This window comes from Sceloporus undulatus, chromosome 1 (assembly GCF_019175285.1).
Source record: "Sceloporus undulatus isolate JIND9_A2432 ecotype Alabama chromosome 1, SceUnd_v1.1, whole genome shotgun sequence".
Taxonomy (NCBI): Eukaryota; Metazoa; Chordata; class Lepidosauria; order Squamata; family Phrynosomatidae; genus Sceloporus; species Sceloporus undulatus.
Genome location: NC_056522.1, coordinates 68,162,539 through 68,186,643, shown reverse-complemented (window position 1 = coordinate 68,186,643; position 24,105 = coordinate 68,162,539). Strand labels below are relative to the sequence as shown.

The following is a 24,105-nucleotide window of genomic DNA, read 5'->3' as shown; positions in this document are numbered from 1 at the left end:
CATGACTGGAGATTACCCCAGTGTAAAGACTTTTTTTTCCCTGATGTTGCATAAGGATGTAATAGCTTACACAACAATTTTGATAGACAGTGCAGCTCCATCTCCCCTGGGCTCCTTCACACTGCCAGTAGCCAGCCACACTTCCCTTTCTCTCTCAGCTGGCTTCTCTTTGACCTCTGGGATTCTTTGGGTAAGTATGCTGGCAGAACTTATTCTCTTCTAGCTTCAAATACAATCTCACCTACTGAATCTCTTGCACAAGTGGAACTCAGCTCCAAGTTATTAAACACATTATATAACTCAAAAAGAGCCAGGGTGGTGTAATGGTTTCAGCACTGGACTATGCCTCTGAAGATCAGGATTCAAATTCCCCTCGTCCATGGAAACAAGCTGGGTGATGTTGGGCAAGTCACAATCTCCTAGCCTCAAAGGAAGGCAATGACAAACCCCTTCTGAACAAATCTTGCAAAAAACAAAAAACACAAAACCCACATGATAGGGTCACCATAAATTCTATATGACTTGAAGGCACACAAAAACAATCAATCAAACAGGCAGGCAGATTATTACAAGTGCAACGATCACAAATCATAGTAACCTTTATTAAAATATTAAAAGGTGAAGAAAAAATAACTGAGGTCACATAGCAACAATGTTGAGCACATATCTTAAAACAAATTAACAATATAAAATAAATTAACAATATAATTTAGAAGTGCTACCTGATTATCTCAAAAGGAAGTTGGGATGCATGTTTAGCCTTTTGCCTCAATTTGGCCCCAACATAAGGGAACAGTTAAGAGTAAGAGCCAAGATGAAGAACAAACATAGGAAACAGTTGCTTAACGCATACTGAATTATACTAGAAACATGCAGATTTCTAGCAATTTTGGTGTTTGGTGTCCAAACTGGAATACAAAAAATATTAAAGTCATGTTGAGATGTGGTAGAATCAATGCTTTTAAAAAGATGTGTGGAACTCTGTGCAGCAATTCCTCATTTATACTGTGTCCCACACTGGCCCAGCTAATCTTCCAGTGTACCACTTTGATCAGTGGGATTACATCAGTATGGTCTCAGTTTGGCTTGCTGTCTTTGTAATGAAATAAAAGGGGAGAAAATCTCCACTTACAATCGTTTTTGATGCAATCGAAAGACTCGAGCTCAATAGGAAATGTCCCTAGCATCTCTAAACTGGATTGCAATAAGGCTTCTATTCAAAACCAGAGGCATCTGCTGCCAGTCAGAATAGATATTATTGAGCAAGTATCTGACTTGATATAAAGCAGCTTCCAATTCTTAAGGTACAGCTGCCCTGCAGATCAAATGCTATCAACAGGTTGGTGAGGAAGCTCCCATGTTTAAAATGTCATCAAGCACCATACTATCTGCTGAATTCTCCTTCCTTAAAAGAAAGGTTTTCAAATGTTGAAAGTAGCTATTGCTCATCTTGGTATGAGTCTCTCTCACAAATAATCATACTAACAAAATCTGAGAAAATGTAATTATCACATACCTCAAACCAAATAAAGTTCTTTCATTATAAAACAAACAGCTGACAACAGAAATATTTAATAGAACACCAATAGAAAAAAAATGACATCAATTTTCCATTTAAAATATCTACACTCACTTAAAATGTACTGTGTTCTTATTAACAGTCAATTTTGGATTAAATTATTGTATGGAAGAAGTCTCCAGAAAACGCATGCACCATCAGTAATGTATTTTCACAAAGGACATTTTTAACTGTAAGGTAATTCAAAGGATAGTACACAAGAGCTTCTTCTCCCTGAAGGGATTTTCAGATGCAGGCACTGGCATAATAAGAGGGTCTTCTCCCATATGAGCATCACAATATGCCAATAAATCTGCAGCAGCCTTGGATACCTAGAAGAGTTTAAAATAAACAGAAAAGGGAGGGGGAGAGACACAAACCTAAGAAATTGTCATTATACTGGCACAGTGTTGATGGTGGATATGTTTTGGAATATTCCATAAAGTATCCATTTGCACCAACAAAAGCAGAAATGTGCCTCCTGCATGTTGCCTTCTGATTCAGCAGATAGGAAAACAAGGAATACACAGCATGCCATCCCATTTTCTTTTCGGTACATTAAAGCCAATGTATAGGTTCAGAATGGCATGCCATTTATCTCTCTGCAATTACTGTACATTGAGTATCTGAAAAGTGAACACCAATCTGAAAATGGTGTTCACAAAGGAAGTGGTGGGGAGAACCTCAAACAAAAATGGATTCATTGTTAATATGAAAAAATAAAAATTCTTCTGTCTCACTATACCTAACAATCCCTAATGTGTCTTGCTATGCTTTTCCTTCATCTGATTTTTTTTCCTTTTACAGTTGAGGTGAGAATCTTCAAGAGACTTCCATTAAACTCTCAACTGGTTAAAATGAAATGGAAACAAAAGAAAAGCAGTTAGCTAAGGTACATAAAACTGTATCATTAATGCACTGCTTTGTGAAATACAGTTAGACCTTCTTTTACATGGATTTTTAATACATGGATTCAAGCATCCATGGTTTGAAAATATTTGTAAAAAAGTATAAATTTCAAATATGAAACCTTGATTTCCCATTTTTATAAAGGACACCATTTTGCTATGTCATTATATTTAATGGGACTTGAGCATCCATGGATTTTGTTATCCACGGGGGATCTTGGAACCAAACCCCAGCGTATAACAAGGGTCCACTGTATTTGAATATCTTGTTAGGCTTTGTGCTCTGGGACTAATTAATAGCGATGCCTCTGTTATAGGTAGTGGCTCCGTGTGTATCTACATTGCCTATTGTAGCAATAGAATTTACATTTCTATATCACTTATCAGTGAAATCTGCACTCTCTAAGCAGTTTAGTCTGTAAGCCAATTGCCCCCCCAACACTCTGGGTACTCATTTTATCGACCTACGAAAGGATAGAAGGCTGAGTCGACCTTGGAGCCCTGGGATCAAATTCACAACCTTGTGGTTGCAGTAATGGCATTTAACCATTGCGCCACCTGAGCTCCCTATTATTCTAAGTCTTCTAAGCAACCTTCTTATTTTCAAAAGAAGTGGGAAATTTTGAAGGGGCTCACAGGCTAGTTTTCTGTCCCTGAAAATTTTTCAGAGCAACAGGAATGAACAGACAAAGATTTTATTCAAGTATCCGTCTGTTTGCTCTCTTTATTTTTAGTCTTTATTTTAGTTTAAAGGAAACACCAAATAGTACATTCTGACAATCTGGTGGAACTATACATAGTCCAAAAATAGTAAACTGGATATACATGAGCAGAATGGACAACGGAAGTGAAAATACAACAAACATTAACCCACTCCACATGGTGACTGAGTAAAGTGTCAAGTTAAATTTCAGTTGGGGCACATATCCTTTAAGAAACTACAACTTAGAACCACTCAAACATAACTTCTGGTTTTGCCTCTATTGCCTATAGATCTTTCTGCCCAATGCAATGTAAATGCAGCAAGCCAACTGTGACCTAAATATACTCACTGGCAGGGCCGGCTCATCCATATAGGCGAACTAGGCAGCTGCCTACGGAGACAAAATTTAGGGGCGGCTTAGCAGCTTTTTTTGTATAATTTGTTTGCGTAATTAAGCAATATTAAAGTGAAAACTCATTACATTTTGACTAATTCTTAGTACTATGATGAGAGACTGGGACCTAAGTTTTATGTCATGTTTAGCTTTAACAAATGAAACAGTGGAAATCATGGGGTGAAAATAATTATGAGGGGTGACAGGGAGTGCCAAAATATTTCTCACCTAGGGTGGCCAAATACCTATAATAATAATAAAAATAAATATTTATTTATATCCCACCTCTTCCGCTTTGAGGATTGAGACAGGCAACAGCAGAGTTAATACAGTATACAACAATAAAAACAATAAGCCCCAAAAGACCCCGGCCCAACCCTAGAGCCAGCCCTGCTCACTGGTCAAGAATAAAATAGCCTTCAAAAGTAGCAGATTTTCCTGCATTATAACATTTAAAAGAAGAGGCTGGCTGGCCGTCTATCAGGGATGCTGTAGCAACAGATTTCTTGCACTGGTGGGAGTAGGTGGTTGGGTTGAGTATATAAGATAGGTCCCAATTGTAAAAGCTCAAAGAGAAGGGGAATTATGACAGAATCTACTAGCACTTTTGAGACTGGTTTATTTTTGCATCAGCTTTTGTGGATATCAGTCTTTCAGGGCTCTGAAGAAGTATATTTATATCCATGAAAGGGCTGGAAGAAACATCAGCCCCTGTGCTTGTTCTTGCTGGCCTCTTGTCCACTAGGGATGAGACGTTTTAGACAGAGAGGGATTAAGATCTGCTGTCTTTCCTTCCTGTTTTTCTCCCTTCCTCTGTTAGCCAGCTATCCCAAAAAGGTTTTGGGTAGATAACACTGTCTGGCCCAGTCAGGGTTAATTAAGTGACTGCCCTTTTCTGTAAAATAAAAGCAACTGGCCCAGACTGAACCCCTCTGCTCTCTTTCCATCTCTTCTTGGATGAGGGAGGGCATGCTGAAACATGCCTCCCTCACATCTTTTTCTCTTTTAGATTACTTTATAAAGGATGAGGCTGTTGCTATCCAAGAATGTATTTCTTTAATAAATGTTCCTCATGTTGAGGATTCTAAAATTATTTTTTTGCCTGCAATTTGCTTTTTTCAAACACAGCATCCTAAGACAGGTACCTCTGCTGTGAATGGAGTGTCTAACAGGCATTTCATTCCAATAATAATCTCTCATAATAATCCATCCCTTCTAAGAGAAAGTTAATGTAAAAATAAATCAGTTAGTCTCAAAGGCACTTCTTGATTCATTCATCTATAGCCCTTTCTCATTTTATGCTGAAAAAGACTAACACAGGTATGTATTTTTTTTAAAAAACCAACTCAAAGTTATTTTCATTTTTTCATCTTTGTTTGAGACATGAAGGTAACTAGTATATGAATTATCCTTTACCCCTTAAAAACTGAATTGGAAATGGTTCTATCAACTTCTGTTCATTTCACTAAAAAGGGGATCAACAGACATATACCTTTTCAAGCGGTACTTCCCGGCTCCAAAGCAATAACGATGGATATTCTCCCTATCTCATGTGGAAAATGATAAATCTAAAAAGAAGTTCCTCCATTTGTTTCCCTCTTCCTTCCTCCTTTTTGGCTGTAATACACTAACATGGCTACTTCTTTGAAAATTACTCATATGATGAGTCCCCATGCAAGGATGAATTCTGATTTTCTAGCATCCTTGTTTATGTGGAGAGTCTCCATGTGAAAAGGAACTTCTTTTCAGACTTGTTGCATTCAATGTAAGGACAGCAATGATAGTGGACAGCTCATGCCCACTAAGGAAAAGAGGAAAAAGCCAAAAAGTCTTTCCTCAGAGAGAAAGCCAGGTAAATCTAGTTTTCTGTTTTGCCCATCCCCTCATCTTGTCTAGAGACCTGGCATCTCTTTTTCTAGAAATTAAATAATTGCTAAGAGAGTGTTTGTCATTTCCAAGTGAACCCTGCTAATAAAGAATAAACTCCACCAATTAGCATCATGGGGTAAAGAACACAAAATGTTCTTCCATATTTGGCTTCACCTGAGTAATCCCCAGTTATGACATCTTCACCTGTGCTCCATTGGCTGTCAGCCCGCAAAGCAAAAGACAAGATGTTTCTTGAATCAGACTTAATGGATGAAAGCATATCAACACAATTAGAGGAAAAAACTATAGATTTGGGCTTTGTGTAAAAGTCTAGTGAACAGGCCAGGGAGAGAATGTATACTTGTAAATACAACATGAAAAGTACCAGTACAAATTAGTTCTGTTATCTTGCATGTTGGCCTAGAACAAATCAACACTATCTCTCACTCCAATTTTTAATGTATTGATTCCCATTCATAGGATGGCTATTTAGATAATTCAAACTGTGGGCTTTCCCCCCCTTTTCTTTTTTACACTTTAATCAATGTAATGGGGAAACTTGAAAGTCCTGATGTAAATACAGTATCTTGTGAACATTTAATAGTAAAAAAAAAGGGAGGGGCAGAGAGATGACAAAACAACATCTTTTGAAGCTGTAATATAAAGAAAACAGAACTAATGACCATGGAGGATTTTCACAAGTTCAATCTAGACAATGAGGAAATAGAAATACACTGTAGTAAAAGAGTTAATATACCTGTAATCAAACATAAATCAGAACAGGGGCTGCAGTCAAGAAATCAGAAGAAGACTAAGAATAGGAAGGGCAACTATGAAAGAACTAGAAAAGGCCCAAAAGAGCAAAGCTATATAACTAAACACGAAAATCAGAATCATACAAGCAATTGTATTTATTCCCCATTACCATATATGGATGCACCTGGCTTGATGACAGTACATGTAAAAAGGTTCTAGGCATCTTAGAGGACCACAGGCTGAACAATAGTCAGCAATGTGATGTGGCAGCTAAGAAAGACAATGCAACTCTAGGCTGAATCAATAGAAGTATAGTGTCTAGACAGAGGGAAGTAATAGTACACTGAACCCTTACCCTATGCAGGGGACCTGTTCTGGACCCCCGCGTAAGGCGAAAAATGTGTATGCTTGGGCATGGCAACATGCCAGGGAACGCATGCCATTCATTGTATTGCCGGGCAGCTTCAGCATAAGCTGAAAGATGCGTATAGTGTGCCTGCGTATGGCGCGGGTGCACTGTACCAATCTGTTTTACTTTGGTCAGATCTTCCTTGGGATATTGTGTCCAGTTTTGGGAACCACAATTGAACAAGAATGTGGACAAGCTGAAGCATGTTTAGAGGAGGGCCACCAAAATGGTGAAAGGTCTAAAAACCATGTTCTATAAGCTGAACTGGATGAACTTAAGAAACTGGATATATTTAGCATGGAGAAGAGAAGGTTAAATATTTGAAAGGATGTCATAGGCCTGTTACAGACAGCCAAAATAAAGCTGCTTCGAGTCACAGTGGAGGTATGGTGTTTCAATGATGCATGCGTCTTAAGAGTCCAGAAGCCACACCAAAGCCACGTTCCAGTCTTAAGAGTCCAGAAGCCACACCAAAGCCACGTTCCAGTCTGGAGCGTGACTTTGGTGTGGCTTCTGGACTCTTAGGACGTATGCATCATTGGAACACCATACCTTCACTGTGACTCGAAGCAGCTTTATTTTGGCTGTCTGTAACAGGCCATACTGAAGAAGGAGCAAGTTTGGTTTTTGCTGCTCCAGAGACAAGGACATGGAGCAAAAGAGATTCCACCTTAATATTAGGAAGACCTTCCTGCCAGTAATAACAGTTTGACAGTGGAACATGCTGCCTCAAAGAGTGGTGGAATCTCCTTCTTCGAAGGTTTTTAAACAGAGGCTGGATGGCCCTTGGGATCTCTTCCAAGTTTATGATTCTATGATTCACTCTGATAGGGTCCTCCACAACCTGTGCTGACTCACACTGCTCACCCTGACCCATATAATGCAAAAATTCCCTACAGAGCACACTACATACTACAAATTATCTGTCTAACTCCCCCTAACTACTATGTCTCCTGAGTGATAATTCCCCCTGAATTGTCCCCTACCTCAAATAATCTGGATAGCCTTTCCCGAAGTACCCCCTCAGATGAGAATGGTTCTACTTAATGAAGCTAGGTTGGTAAATGGAAAAACACCATTGATCCAGGACCTGTTCTTGGATGAGCATGCTGACCTGGCCTTTATTATGGAGATCTGGCTGAATGAAACTGGGCGGGGGGGGGGAACCTCTCCTTGGTTTACCTCCGTGATAAACCTGGTTTATCTCCCTGGTTTATCTCTCGGGAGGTCAGTAGTTCAAGGCCCGAGGTCTGTGGGATGGAGTGAGTTCCTATCACTAGTCCCAGCTTCTGCCAACCTAGCAGTTCAAAAGCATGTAAAAGTGCAAGTAGATAAATAGGTACCACTTTGTTGGGAAGGTAACAGCATTCTGTGCCTTCATGCTGCCCACGTGATCACAGAATCAACTTTGACAACACTAGCTCTTCACCTCAGTAACGGAGATGAACACCACCCCCTACAGTCAGACATGACTTGACAACCTTGTCAAAGAAGAAACCTTTACCTTCAGTATGTATGAAGTGGTGTGCTGTATTTTGTAAATTTTAATCTGTTAATAATAATTAGGTTTTAAATGGATTTTAACTGGTTCAATAATGGTTTTGTTTTAAACAAGAAGCCATCTGGAAGCCAATCTGGAAGCCACCTTGGATTCCATCCCAACAGAAAAGTGGGATATAAATCCAAATAAATAAATCTTCCTTGGTACAAATTCCCCCAAAAACCACCAAAATGACAAGGCCCACATGAGCATTTTTTTTCCAGGCAACCATTACTACTGTAGAGGTATGACCAATGTGTCATATCAATATTCATACTGATTTTTCAGGCACTGATTACATTCACAGAGAAATGAACAAGGTGTCATACTAAAATAAAAACATGTAAATTGGCTTTTTATATTATGGCAATGGGAAGGGGGTGGCAACAAGGCATGGGAAGGAAAGACTGATAATGCCCAGGCTGTTTCACACTAAACAATCATAACATTTTGATCCCACTTTAATTGCTGTGGTTTTGTGGGTTTGGTAGTGTTTAACATTCTCAGCCGGAGAGCTCTACTGCCTCACCAAAATGCAAATCTCAGGATTCTGTATGATGCAGCCACCACAGTTACAGTGGTATTAAAATACTCCAGTTGAGGGGACTCAAATGGGCAGTGAGGCCTTTGCCTCAGGCCAGTAGTGTGCTAATGCCTGGGCTGCATAGATTGCTAGGTTGCTGCAGCGTTATGAAGATATTCCTGTACACTGGTGCCTCGGGATACGAAATGATCGGGTTACGAAATTTCCGGGATACGAAAAAGTTGGATTGTCAAAAACTGTTTCGGGTTACGAAATATTTTTTGGGTTACGAAATTCATTTCGGCGCGAAATTCAAATGCTGCAAAGTGCAGCTATAGGCTTTCCAGTGCTAACGGAAAACTGTTTCGGGTTACGAAATTTTCGGGTTACGAAAGGAATGGCGGAACGAATTAATTTCGTAACCCGAGGCACCAGTGTACCTTGAAGTGTGTGCGTGGTGTGTGTGTGTGCGTGGAAATTATGTGTATGCCTGAATCTTTGGCCCCATTCCCACTTACAGATAAATCGGTGTATGATCTGAATCAATGGATCGACAGTGGAGTGTGGTTCCCACTACATTTGCCCCAATTGCATTTTTCCCTTCCAAAATAATCCTCTTATGGCTCACATTCAGACATGAATCTATTCAAAATGGACCCGCTCCAGCCAGATGAAGGGCAAATTTAAATTGATTCCAATCCGCACGTGGTTCACACTTGCGCAGATTCGATTTATCAAAAAAGTGGAAAAAGTCAGTGTCAAAACGACACAGGTAAAATGGGTCTAGTGCATGGCCTCCCTCTTGCAATTGCTTCAGCGATTCAAATTAAGTGGGAACCAGGGTTGTTTGAACTGGTTCAAACCGATTCACAATCTGGTTTAAAAGGTAGTGGGAATGAGGCCTTTGTTGGGAAGGACTTGCCTGCAGAATTCTGCAAAAGCAAGACTAAAGGACTGTTCTTGTTGTTCCATCAATGCACATGGGCCAGGTAGGAAATGAAGTGCTACAATACCACATGGTTCTATGTATGGAGGCAGGCAGAAGTAGGCTGGCTGAGGTTAGCCTGAACTTGGAGGAACAGTGCTCCATCTGTCCCAATAGACCAGCTTTCTCTGCATGGAGGGGGGAAGTGCTTGTTTGCATGTTGATTTAAATCAGCTAAGTTACGCCTAGTTTTAGTTATTCCATTTGATAAACAAATAATTGACAAATGTTTTTTGTGGGTTTTTCGGGCTATGTGGCCATGTTCTATAAGAGTTTATTCCTGACGTTTCGCCAGCATCTGTGGCTGGCATCTTCAGAGAATGGCTGGCATCTTCAGAGCATTCTCTGAAGATGCCATCCACAGTTGCTGGTGAAACGTCAGGAATAAACTCTTCTAGAACATGGCTACATAGGCCGAAAACCCTCCAAAAAACTATGGATGTTGGCCATGAAAGCCTTCGACTTCACAATTGACAAATAGTCATTCAGTGTAAAGAAAGGCATTGGAGTGAAGGGTGAAATTTCCTTCACAAATCCCAGTTCAATTTTTAATTGAAAACTTGACACACATTCTCCTTCCCTGCTCCTTTTTTGTATACTGTAAATCCATATTGTCAGAAGGTCCACCTCCCTCTCAAGATGAAATGACTATCAAGAACTTTGAGTTACAGTATTAAATATCTGTGATTCAAAAGAGAGTTGGCAACTAAAGAACTGTGGAATTTTATCATTACATTTCAGAGTAAAGGAAGTGATGAAAAACAACTCAAGTTAGAACATAATCCTGTTAGTTACACTATAATTATAAGATTCAGTGACAAGAGAAAATGCTGCAATTACTACAGTCACCTTGCATGACAAGAGAGACATAATTACTGTTCTTGCAACAACACCCACTCTGCTTTTGCTTTGTGTCTAAAAGGAGCCCATCCACAAACATCTCACTAATGCCAGTGTTGATCTCACAACAGTTTCAGAAATAGTTAACAATACTCTCACAGTTTCTTAAGAGAGAAAAAGAGAAAGAAAGAAAGAAAAGAGACATTAGCTGCATACATAATTGTTTGTGGTCTTAAACTTGTACTACTAAAAATCAGTGTTTCTTAAGAGGAAGGCAGCCAGATCTACAGCAGTTTTGAAAGTCCATAGGGTAGCTTCAAACATTAAACAATTACTTCGACCACTCATAGTTTTAATGATTTCTCTAACCTTTCTTACTTTCTTTCTTTTTTAAATGGAACCCCTCACTATTTAACAATAGTGTATTCATTTCTGTATTATAGCAATTGCTCTTATTAGCTCTATTTTTTAAAAAATGAATCCTGTGGACTATTATTTATGTAACACAGTTACATCTCATTGGGTATGGAACAGCTGTTCTGTTCATGGCTCCCCATAAGAACTATAATTAAACCCTCTAAGGAAGTAGAGCAAGGCCTGTTACAGACGGGCTAAAAAGTACGTGTGGAGCTTCTGCACCGCCCTAACCCTAGTGCGCGCTCTGCGTGCACAAAATGGTGACGGCAATTCCACACGGCCGCTGCCATCGATACGTGACGACTGCGCCGCCTCCAAACAAGGCGGCGCGGTTGTGACGTATTGGGGTCACGGCAGGATGCCTAGGGCACCCTTTCCGCGATCCCGGAAGGAGCCCCGTTTCGGAGTTCCTTCCTGGTTTGGTCCGCTGGGTGCAGCCTTCAGACAGCTGCACCCAGCGGACCAAAGGAGAAAGGGGCCAAATGACTCCTTTCTCCTTCTCCCCGCCGCCGCGGGGTGTCCTTGGGGCTTGAAGCCCCAAGGACACCCCTTTCCAGACTGCAGGGAAGGGGCCTTTTGTCGCTTCCCCGCAGCCCGGAAAGCGGCGGATTGGGGCTTCAGCGGCTGCCGGTCTGGCTGCTGAGGCCCCGATCCAGCGGGGAAAGGTGTGCCTACAGGCCACCCCAAAGGGGCGGTCTATAACGCGTCCAAGTCTACCAAAGCTTATGCTACAATTTCTTTTGTATGAAATGAAGCTGCTATTCTTTTGCATAGTTAGTCTTTGTATATGAGTAAACCAGGAAGCATCTAACCATAGTTCTCAGCTTGGTCCAAACTGGAAAATTATGGTCCCTAGCCTTGGAATGAACTAGAATATTTAAGTCCCTTTTGAAATTTGGTAGGTTTAATATCTTGACTTGTTCCAAAGCTGGTAACCATAGTTTTCTGGTTTAGATGAAATGATAGCTAATGAAAAAGTTGTCAGTTTAATCTCTGTGGATGAGGAAGAGGCCTGAACATATCTCACTTTAATAAACAAAAACATGACTATCAAAATGCAGCCATTGTTTTACATGTTCTCCCCAGTTGGCCTACTATCCAAGTTGAATAGAGGACTAGATGTGTTAAGCTTTAAAATCAGAAGTACATTATTCAGTTTCAGACCATTTTCTGGATCAGGTAAGGATAATATCTGGGCAGGAAGCTATATAAATCCTGATGCAATTTCTTCACTTCTCCTCTATGCTCATTATACTTAACTTGCTTCCTATTTGGCCCTACTGTTCTCTTTTCATGATTTGTCAGCCAGAATGGAATATTTACAAAGTTCACAAGAATAAAATGTGGCCCAAAGAGGGATAATACTGACAGGTGACATCTTAAAGCTATGCTGTTAATCTCTATGTACAGTGCGCCCTTGGTATCTACCAAGTTTTGGTTCCAGGACCCCCATGGATAACAAAATCCATGGATGCTCAAGTCCCATTAAACACAATGGCATAGTGAAATGGTACCCCATATATAAAATGGCAAAATCAAGGTTTGATATTTGGAATGCATACATTTTTTCCAAAATTTTCAAACAGTGAATGCTTGAATCAGTGGATAAAAAATCTATTGATACTGAGGCCTGACTGTACTATCTAGCATGAAGTTCTGAAAAATTAAATTGTAAACATCTCTTAAGCTCTTACAGTGCACTGCATGGAAGGGTACAACTTAGTTGTTTATAGATCCACTCATAAGAACACTTATTTGGGAAGGCCCTAGTAGCACCTCATGCAAAGAAAAGCATGAGAAAACAACAAAGTCTAAGTGTAATAATTACTGTAAAGTTGGCCATTTCATTTGAAAGCTAATTTAAATTTGTAGAACAGTCATAGCCAATATTTGGGATAAGTAAAAATAGGCTAAAATTGCAATCACGTATCTCCATGTAAATTCTGCTTAACATTTTCAGTTCATATGTGCTCATGGTAGTGTTTTCTGAGACTTGTTTCTGCCACAATTGAACTCTCCCAGTTTCAGTTTCTACCAAGGAAAGACTCTGTAAGGAAGGAAAATAGTAGGATTAGGTGTTTGTCAGTTTTTAAACACCACATTGGGCTGTCATTGATTTGGCTTATGCTATCATTTAATTTGCTGCTGCAGGCTAACTGTTCTTTGTATGGCAACAAGAAATCGAAAGAACAGCATCACTTTAAAAGAGCGCCAAATGCTATTTTGTTCAATGTAGCAAAAATAAATTGTATTCTGAGAAGGAAGCATCAAGGCTGACGTTTAATAAGTCTGCTGACTCTTCGGGAATGGAAATAATGTACCTTTTCCTTGCCTTAAAGGAAAAAATAGTCTTTACCATCAGAGACAGCCTTATCCATAGAGAGTGGTGGCTGCAGTGCTTGTCAAGGAATAATTTAGGTGTGATCTAATTCATCTCAAATCTGTGATTTTAGTAGACATGAATGGTACACCACACTTCACAAGAAGCTGTTCCATTAGTAGGAAGGGTGAATTGCAAACAACCACATAAAAATTAATGTATTGTCATGAAGTGCTATATTGTGAACATAATTATGACTTTAAATTTACCTTTATCCTGTCCAGATATGCCTCCATTTTTAACTGTTCCACTGCTTTCCTTGCTTGAGATATACTCGTTGTACTGTTATTAGACATTACCTCTTTCATTCTTATTTACCTAGAACATTAAAAATGAGAGCATTGCACAAAACTGGTTTACCAAAGGCAAATAAAGCATATGTGAATTTCTCCCCATATTTTATTGCTTGGACCCACGTCATAGAATAATCCTTGGTAGCATGCAATTCTTACTGGCACAGTTTCTCTACAATCTCTTCCCCAGAGAACATCTAAAATTCCAGTTTGATAACAGCAACACACCACATTGATACTTGTAAAATGCTATCATTTCTAGATATAAGATGCAGCTAAGAGGTACATTAGAAGAACATACGATATCTGAGTTCAGATGTCCAAGGCAGCTCCTGACTGTCTAGCATGGCCACTCCTAGTGATCATGACAGGTTACCAAGTTATCTTGTAATTTTTCACACACTTACTTGGAGTAGGTCTAATTAATCTCAGTATATGCTAGTCCTGCTTAGATGTTTATTGAACTGCCCTGCACATCTTCAGCTGAGAGAATAATGCAATGTAAATTTCAGTGTGTGCGTCTGAATGTATTTATCAGTTTGATCAAGGCCATAAAGCAAGAATGGGGGAACATGTGGATCTCCAGATGTTGTTAGACTACAGATCTCATCAGTCTTAACCAGACTACCAAAAGTGAGGAATGAGGGGAGATACAGTCCAGCAACACCTGGAGGACTCACACATTCTCCATCCATGTCACACAGCATAGATGTCAGCCGTTCATGACAGCTTTTGAGAATGACAGAGCTGTTGTAAGATCATAGAAAGAAATGGATTACATCTGGCCAAAACCCTCTCTAGTGGCTACCAAGATGCCTATGGGAAGTCCACAAGCAGGACAGGGTCATAATAACACCTTTCTAAATCTGTTCCTGTAACTTTGCAGGGATTTGTTGAAGGATGGGGATTCAGTGTTGTCAGTGAATCACACATTTGCCTTTCAAGTGGAGACATAGGCTGGGAGGAAGCACTGCAGTTTATTTAATTATTTAAAAATATGTTTGGGCGCTCTGCTGGGTTCCAATATATAAAATACAATTCAATCAGATTCTGAATTGCAGTTTCAAAAGTTTACTCTTTGACCTCCAAGCGGATTGCAGGAAACCTGAAAAAGTGAGATAGGCCGGCCAAAGGACATAGACTTTCACTGCTACAGCTAGACCTTGAGAGTAAGTTGGACATCAGCATACTCTTAGTGGATCTTTCATTGTTAGTGTTTTCTTTGCTGACAATGCTATGTGTCAATCAAGTATTGAGGAAGAGGCAGGGGTAGCTGAATATATATCCAATTAATGGTGCCAAGCTTTCAGAGTCAGAGATTGAGCCAGACCAGGGGTTGACCCAGACCTAACTATAAAGGAAGGAAAATTAGCCCTCAGCACTAAATGCAGTCTTAGGTTGTCCTTTATAGATATTTGACCCCAGTACATATGTATATATGTATGTATTTATTCATTGCTCTAGTGATTCTGTCAGTGAATTTCTTCTCTCAAATTTTCTAGTTTATTGGAATCTATATCATTCACAAAGAGAAGTATCAACCCATTATGTTCTTTACCGTGTTTTCCATAGATATTATTTCCAGGAGTAATAATCACAACAGTTTCTGATATGCCCTCTCCATTTAGATTACTTCAGTACAAATCAAGTATCTCTCATTTCCACTTTGAGGCTTCCCATTATCACACAAAACAGGCATATACACCTATATATCAACATTGTACATAGTTACATTATCATATATAACATGATGTGTCCCCCTGCAGATGAAGTACATGTTATTTTGCTCATTACAATTTTCCAATTAGTTTTGGCCTCTTTTTAAGCTATTATTTATTTATTTACACAAATATTTACATGAGCCTTGTTGATGTAAATTATCTGAAGAATAATTTACAATGTCATTCTTAAAGGATATTTCATCCTAAAGTGGATGCTCTCCAGACCTGCTTGCCCCTCCCTCCCTCCCTCCCTCCCTCCCTCCCTCCCTCCCTCCCTCTTTCACCTAACAACACTTTTAAAATCTTATGATCTTGTTGATGATTAGTGCCAGTAGTCTGGTTCTACCATTTTGGTTCAACTGAAGGCTGCCGCTCGCTCTCTCTCTCCTCCTTTGCTCTGTATGTCTAGCTAGACCTGAGCTTGGATGAGTTAGTATTTTTGGAAAACACTATTTAGGAAATACTGGACTTCTAACATCTTACCTACCAGTCTAAGGGGCTGTGCACAGCCAGATTGGGGCACAACTGCACGCTGCGGCCCCAATCTGGCCTTTGCAGGGCGCAAGAAGGAGCCACAAAAAGAGGTTCCTTTTTACGCCCTGCAAAGGGCATGATAGCTGCATTGCTGCAGCTAGGCGGTGCTCCTTCAGGGCTGTGTCATATGTATGCAGCGCCAGAGGAGCACCGTGACACCATGTAGCGCGGCATCATGCTGCCCTAGGGGCAGAGCTGGGGTGTGCGTCATATAGATGCTACACCCCAACTCCGCCCCCAAGCCAGCCCAAAATGCCAGGCTGCACAGCTCCGAAATTATTTTCCCAAGACCTCATGACTACATTTACTGATATCACTGATGCCAATGTATACTATATTTTTCAGTTCCTTCCTCACACTATCTAAAACTTTCTCTGCACACATTACATCAGTCTTTACACAAGAAGACCAAAAACCATACCACTAACATGATTGTCAGAAACCATCCACTCTCACTTCCTAGTCACCATGTCTTTCACCACTAACAGTCATCTGTCTCTGAAGGTGCATCTTCCACATATCAGTTCATTTTCTGAGAAATGCTTCCCTGAAGATGACCACTTTGCTCTTTCCCTCAGAATAATAACCCTAGACCTTCATTTTCCATGAAAACAGATGAATTCTCAGCATGAGAATGGTGCGTCCATATCATGTTACTATTTCACATGTACACATTTCTCCCTCTCATAGCTTCTCTTCTTCAGCTGCCATCTTGATCTGAGCAAGAAGAACACACTTACAAATGTCACATGTAACAGGCAGTTACAGGGGGATGCACTGGCTTAGTGGTTAAGACACCAATTCTGACGATTGGAAGGTTGGCATTTTGAGGCCCGGGTGCTGCTTGATGGGGTGAGCTCCTGTCACTAGTACCAGCTTCTGCCGGCCTAGCAGTTCAAAAGCATGCAAATGCAGGTAGATAAATAGGTACCACTTTGGTGGAAAGGTAACAGCGTTCGGTGCAGTCATGCTGGCCACATAACCACTGGAGTAGTCCTCGGACAGCGCTGGCTCTTCGGCTTAGTAGCGGAGATGAGCACCGCCTCCTAGTCAGTTACGACTAGACATTCACGTCAAGGGACTACCTTTACCTTTTTAACAGTCAGTTACATGTGACATTGCAGCACAATAGATAGCTTTCTTGCTGTGTGCCATCAAGTTGTTTCTGACCCATGGCGACCTTAAGATGAACCTATCATGGGGTTTTCTTCGCAAGATTTGTTCAAAGAAGCTATGCCTCAGCCTTCCTCTGAGCTACCAATCAGGAAAAAAGTGTATTTTCGTGATGGAAGATGAGAGTATTAACTTGAGAGAAATTTCTTCAATGTAGGAAGTGGCAGGAAGTTGATGGTGGAAAGAATGCTATACCTGTACTACATTCAATCGTTGTCTTGGTGCTCACCTGACTTTTCTTATTTTGGACTAAATAGGCCTGCCAATATATACACATCCACCTATCTCCAAAGTCAGAGGCCATGTGCAGCATCTGACTGTGAAAAACGTGTGGTGCAGGAAGAAAGGAGTTGCAGTGTGTCTCTACTTGTATCATCACTCGTTGTCTTCTACTGATTCACAGAAACAACTGCAAGAGAAAGTATTATCAATTTCTGTCCAGGAACTTTTCAGCAGCAAATTAGGGTCTGCTTTTTCCACAAAAAGATCCTGAAGATTTTTTTTTGGCGGGGGGGGGGGGGAACTGTACAAGAATCAATTCTATTCCCTCTAAAGTAAGGTGAAAATGAAGCACGGCTTCTCTTTGCCATAAAACGACTCTGAGGCATGGCAACCCCAGTGGGCTGGAATAATTGCTTCATTGAGCCTAAATGCCTAAAGGCACCAGATCCAGTCTAATTTTGGAAGCTAAGCAGGGTCAGCCCTGGTTAGCACTTGGATGGGAGAGTGCCAACAAATACCAGGTGCTGTAAGCTACATTTCAGAGGAAGAAACTGGTAAAACTTGAGTATTCCTTTCCTGCAAACAACAACACTCTCCATTGTTGTCCAACAACTAATATTCAGATGACACATTCCCTCTAATTCAGGGAAAGCATGCAGCCATCACAATTAGTAGCTAGTGACAGCCATGCACCAATGTCACTAAAAGCCATTTAAAGTTATTTAAGTTGGTGACAGTTACCACATCTTGCAACAGTGAATTCCACTGGTTAGCTATGCTTTGCACACAAAGAGTATATGACTGTCTGAATCTCACCCATTCCGTTTCTTTGTATGTCACAAGTTTCTTCATCTTCTGTTCATGTTCTCCCCACCATTGTACAAACTATAGTCGTGTTCACACCCTTATTGCCTTCTGTTATTCCTCTTCCTCAGAATTATGCTTTTGTTGTGACTATTCTGCCCTGCTCCTCTCACACAAGACATTATGATACCTATTGCAGTGCAAGCATCTGTTTGCGTTCCATTAACTAACAAAAGGGCCACTATCAGGCTGCCTATCAGTTCAAAATATCCAGGCTTATTTGAACATAATGCCAGTCAAACAAAAAATATCTGCTAAAATTAATCTATTAGGATTAATCTAAATGAGCATTCGCACATACTGAACACCCCTGAAGATTTCCAGAAAAAATGTATATCAAAACTGGTTTATTGCCTTTATGGCTGCTTATGTAATTTCTACTGTCTCTATGTTAATAAACTGGAAATTCTTCAAACCGTTTTACATAATAACTCTCTCCAGCCATTGATTACCATTTTTCCTAATGATCTTGGTAGACAAGAGAGCTGCTCTTTTAACAGGCATGACTCCAGATTACTTCTGTTGAATTCATAGTACTAAACATATCAGTTCTTACTACCAGACAAGCAAAGGCAGAAAGTGCTGGAGAGCTCAAGGCATTTGGCAATTCTGGCCAGTAAACTGTACAGGGTACATTAATATCCAACACTGACATACTTTCTTACAGGAAATCTCTACCTCCTCTCTCTCATCTTTTCTAAACTGGAGAACACTAAGAAATTCATTTCAGTCAGCCTCTTTAATTTAAAGAGTGAGCGTGGTGGAGTCTTCTTCTTTGGAGGTCTTTAAACAGAGGCTGGATGGCCACCTGTGGGGATACTTTGACTGTGAGTTCCTGCATGGCAGGGGGTTGGACTGGATGGCCCTTGTGGTCTCCTGCAACTCTAGGATTCTGTGATTTTAATCCTGGGATCTAGATCAATCTCAGGTGCATATAGCTAATAGAAGAGCATGTTTCTGAGTGTGCATGGCGTACACGCCATAGAATAACCATAACCCATCTACAAGGGAAGGGAATTTTATGATCAGGCAGATGTATACCCCACTGTCTCTTTTTTCTTTCCCTGGCAACCCACCTGCTCCCTTTCAAGCTGCCATTATACTCCAGACCATCACTGCTTACTAGCCTTTTATGTATGATCACAACAGAAACTTATTTGGGGCTGGTGATGGTGTCTGGACAATACAGTCTTCCATTTGTAACCCTCCTGTGTTCTCCTACAGCCTTTTCTACCTTTTCGCTTGTCACGAAAGTCACTTCCAAACCGGGGTCTCCTTCCGCCCACAATTCAAAGGCATCGTGATCGGTTTTTCCTTCATGGATTTTCTCTGAAGACAGACCCATTAGTGGGAGTGTACAGGAGAGCTACATGTAGACCTCCTGTAAATGTCCACGGATGAGGTGGTTTGATGACAAAGTAAGGCAGCAAGGCTTAAGGTAAGTCTACACCGTAAAAATAATGCAGTTTGACACCACTTTCAGTGCTGTTGCTCCATCCTATGGAATCCTGGGGTTTGTGGTGTCACAAGGCCTTTCGCCTTCTCCATCAAAGAGTGTTGATGCCTCATAAGGCTACAAATCCCTAGATTCTGTAGGATGGAGCCATGGCAGTTAAAGTGGTGCCAAACTGCACTATTTCTACAGTGCAGATGCACCCTTGCAAAGCATACATCCCCCCCTCTCCCAATAAAACAACATTAAGAAGGGAAAGAAGGACTAAGTTGCATGATCCTCTTCACAGGTAACACTAGAAGAGGAAGACAAGAGAGAGCCTGAACTGGAGGCACCTTTTCCTTCTGGAATGACAGCCGCTTCTCCTCCTTGGCTCCAGGGCTCCTTCCCAAATCACAGCTTGGGCAGATAAGCCACCTTCCCCTGTCATGCCTTCCAAGGCATCCATTAAGGGTTTCTTAACAAGCAAAAACTCAGGACCAAACAACAGAGCAGACATCCCCCCTCCAAAATACTTCTTCTCCCTCACAAACCCAATATTACACAGGAGTACCAGGATAGACCCTTCTGTCCCTTTGGGGAAAACACGTGCAGTCCCTCAGGAGGCTGCATCCACACTGCAGAAATAATCCGGTTTGACACCACTTTAACAGCCCTGGCTCAAAGCTATGGGATTCTGGGAATGATCATTTGTTGTGGCACCAGAGCTCCTACCATTCCCAGAATCCCATAGCCTTGAGCCAGGGCAGATTACAGATGATTTCTGCAGTAAGGATGCAGTCTTTAAAGGGGTGTCAAACCAGATTATGTCTGCAGTGAGGATGCAGTCTTTAAAGGGGTGTGAAACCAGATTATCTCTGCAGTGAGGATGCAGCCTTTAAAGGGGCACCAAACAGGTTTATCTCTGCAGTGGGGATGCATCCAAAGTGGTGTCAAACCGGATTACCTGTGCAGTGTGGATGTAGCCTCAGAGGAGCCAACCCACCCGCCTGTCATCCTATCTCTCAGCAGCGTCTGTCTGTGTGAGGGGCTGTTTCCCTTTGCAACCCCCCCCCCCCCCCCCCCCGCCCAATCCAAAAAAACCCCAAGAACTCACCGCTGCCTGGAGACAGCAGCAGGGACTCAGCAGCAGCAGGAGAGAGAGAGAGAGAGAGAGAGCCTGGCGCCTCCAAGCTGGGAGGCTCACCCCCAGCAGACCAGGGGAAGGAAGGTCTCTGAATGAAGGAGAGAGAGCCTTGCAATGGGGGCTGCAGGGAGAGAGAGCCCGACCTGCTGCTGCCTCGAGGGAGCAGGGAAGGAAGGCAGGCAGGGAAGGGGCGCCAGCTCCCTGCTCTGGACCAGACCGCCACGCGCTCCCCGCCCCTCTCCCTGCCTCCCTCTTCTCCAGGGACTCAGAGCAGAGCAAGCAAGGCAGCAGGAGCGCGCCGGAGAGGAATTCCAGCCCGTGACGTCAAAGGGAGGGCAGCGCGCGCCAGCCTCGGAACCTCCTCCCAAGAGGAGGACTCAGGAAGAAGAAGAAGATGCTCATGCTGCTGTTGCTCTTTAAGGTGGTTGCCATGTTCCAGTCCCTTCACATCTGGAGCCCAGCATTTCTGTACGATGCAAACAATATTTATTTACTTAACAGCATTTATTTATTTATTTAACAATAACATTTATTTATTTGTTTAATAACAATTATTTACCTAATAATATTTATTCAACAGCATTTATTTATTTAATAACAATACCTATTTATTTGACTACATTAATTTATTTAATAATGATATTTATTTATTTAACCACATTTATTTATTTAATATTATTTATTCAATAATAAAAATAACATTTATCACACTATTCTTTGGGTTTTGTGTTTGCTAATCATGCGGAGTGTAGTGGAGTCTCCCTCCTTGGAGGTCTTCAAATAGAGGCTGGATGGCTATCTGTTGGGTATGCTTTGATTTAGATTTCCTGCATGGCAGGGGATTGGACTGGATGGCCCTTGCGGTCTCTTCCAACTCTGCGATTCTATGATTCTATGGAGGCTATCACACGACTGAAATTGGAAGTATAATCCAGTGTCATCCTGAACGCAATCATGCATATTAACATTATTGCGTGAAAGGTTACCACACGCAATCGCTGGCAGTCCTAATGCACTCCAAATGCAATCATGTGTCAATCCACAGTTAAGTAAATTCGGTGAACTAGCGAAGTCACAAACCCTACTCCTAGGCAACCTTGCACTCAGTGCGCTGCTGTTTGGTGTGATGGATAACCATTGGATAACGATTGGATAACCATTATATTCATGTTTTAATATGACAAGAGTGAATATATGCTCATTTTAACGTGAATAGAGTATGTTCTTTCAACCATTCTTCCTGCCCCCCATCCAACCTCTTTTGTAAATTGTGGGGTTCCTTGGCTCCTCTCTCTCACTCGCCTAAATATGCTATGCTCCAGTCATCTGGAGTCTCACTGAGCATGCGCAAGGGTGCCAATTCGCAATTAAGAACCCAACGATGTGATGGCTTACTTTGCACAGAATCTCAGTCGCATTCGGGGAGGCCATTGCAGTGAATTTAAGGTGTGGTAAGTAATCACGTAATTGCATGAATTTTCAAATTGACCTCAGTATCTTCTCTTTCGAAACTGAGAGCCTCCCGTCACATTTGATAAACTCCTACGAAAGCATGAGTGGGTGGAAACTATTGAACTCCATAGTGCTACTGTTGCTTTTTGTTTTCATTACCACGATTATTGCTGAATTGGCCTTGGTGTGATAATCTCCTGAGAAGACTGGGTCCAGCAATTACTGTCAATCCCGGGCATGTTCAGGAAGCGCAGTCCAACATATAGAGGATCCAATTTTGAAAGATAAAAATCAAAACGCCACTGTTGTGAATTTTAACTGGACTCTTGAAAAGGAAATTCCCTTTTGCACATGGATGAGCTATCGCTGTGGGTTTAAGAAATTTAGCTGTATGAAATCTTGCTCACAAACAGACTTGGATTTGATGAGGAGAGAAAGGTCACCCAAGCACAGTCTATAATTCAACATGACAAGTGAGGGGTGAGTAAGAGCTGCTTCACACTTTGGGTAGGAATCATGTTTGCCAGAACTCTGCAGATGGTTCCCATATTGCAGACAAGATAAGTGTGAAGGACAAGTGTTCCTAAACACTTTATAGTGGTACGCCAAGCTCAGGGGACCCTGGCACATATTTAGCATCATGCGTCAGGGATGGTCCTATTGCTTGGGCAGATGGGGTGCTGCCCACCTGATCCCCACCCCACTCCATCCAACTGTGACTGGAAGGTATGTTTAGAGCTTGCGAGGAAGTAGGTTGGAAGGAACAACACCTGGCTAACTCCTTGTGGATCCATTTTGTGCTTCATATCTATCTCTCAGAAGCATCACCGTCATAAAGCTTAGTAATGGGGCCTAATGCTTAGCAGTGAGGTGGACAGCAGGGCCATAATTTGTAAGTTGCTTGGGTCCCCATTATTGTGGAAAAGATGAGATATAAATGACCATTTCATCATCATCATCATCATCATGGATTTTCTGAAATTCAACCAAATCTCTCTTTTTATACAACAGGAAGGGGAAATAATAATAATAATAATAATAATAATAATAATAAGTATCCCGCCTCTCCAAACAGATTGAGGCAGCTAACAATAATAAAATACAGTATGGACACATTACCTTTCAAAATCATTCTTCAAAATCATCAGTGTGAGACGCACACATCCATGATAAACCCATCCTTTAGAACAACATTCTATTTGTCCAAGAAGCTCCCTGTGAACAGAGAATCAAATGGCATTAAGTAGTGGAGGCTGGTGGCTCTGATGTTTGTGGAAGGGGGTTACATCTGCTCTGGGTTGTGATCTCAACTTTAAAGGAGCTTTAAAGGAGTTGAATGGTAAAGCCTTGCCATTCAACTACAGACCAACCCACAGATTAACATGTAAACCACTTCCTCCCAACCAAGGGTCACACAAGTATATATTCCCCAGATACTTCCATGCCTTCACCCTCTGAAGATGCCAGTCACAAATGCAAGCAAAACACCAGGAATAAACTCTTCCAGAACATGGCCACACAACCTGGAAAACCCACAGAAAACTAATATCAGCAAAGATCAATTGCAACATAAAGCACATAAAGCATGCCTGCTAAGCTGAATGTACACAGTCTGAGATAATAATTATGTCCTTAAAGCTACATTGAAAAGCAGTCTTCAGAAACCAATAGCAGGTTTTTGAACGCATCTAAAATCCCCTCTCCCCTTGTGTATAACAAATTATCCTCCTGTAAATACAAGAACAGTGTGAGAAGGGGATTGATGAGAGTACGACCTGTTCACCCAACATGCCTCCTTGTAATAGACTACTAATTGTCTACAACACATTATTCAAATTATCTTTTGTTGTCCTTCAGACAACAAATTATCCTCCAAGCGCAGTACAAAATCCATATTATGCTTGCCAATAATAATTCAAGAGGACTGAATTATTATTTAGGAGTCAGCATGGACAGCAGGTTTTGAGAACATCCCAAATCCACCC

At 41.2% G+C, this 24,105-nt stretch overlaps 1 protein-coding gene across 1 annotated transcript; it reads right to left on the bottom strand.

Annotated features, from left to right (window-relative positions):
* Window positions 1-599: 599 nt before the first annotated feature.
* Window positions 600-23,278, bottom strand: GNG4 (G protein subunit gamma 4). The gene is made up of 4 exons (XM_042447088.1): window positions 23,240-23,278; window positions 20,639-21,134; window positions 13,492-13,600; window positions 600-1,890 (listed from the first exon to the last, which is right to left on the bottom strand). The coding sequence occupies exons 3-4, from the start codon at window positions 13,588-13,590 to the stop codon at window positions 1,762-1,764; spliced, it is 228 nt and encodes a 75-aa protein (XP_042303022.1). The 5' UTR covers window positions 13,591-13,600; window positions 20,639-21,134; window positions 23,240-23,278; the 3' UTR covers window positions 600-1,761.
* Window positions 23,279-24,105: the final 827 nt, after the last annotated feature.

Coding starts and splice junctions, on each gene's coding strand:
- GNG4 (XM_042447088.1), bottom strand. CDS start 13,590: ATGAAAGAGGTAATGTCTAATAACAGTACAACGAGTATATCTCAAGCA. Junction 1,891..13,491: donor CATATCTGGACAGGATAAAG/GTAAATTTAAAG, acceptor AAACTCTTCTAG/GTATCCAAGGCTGCTGCAGA.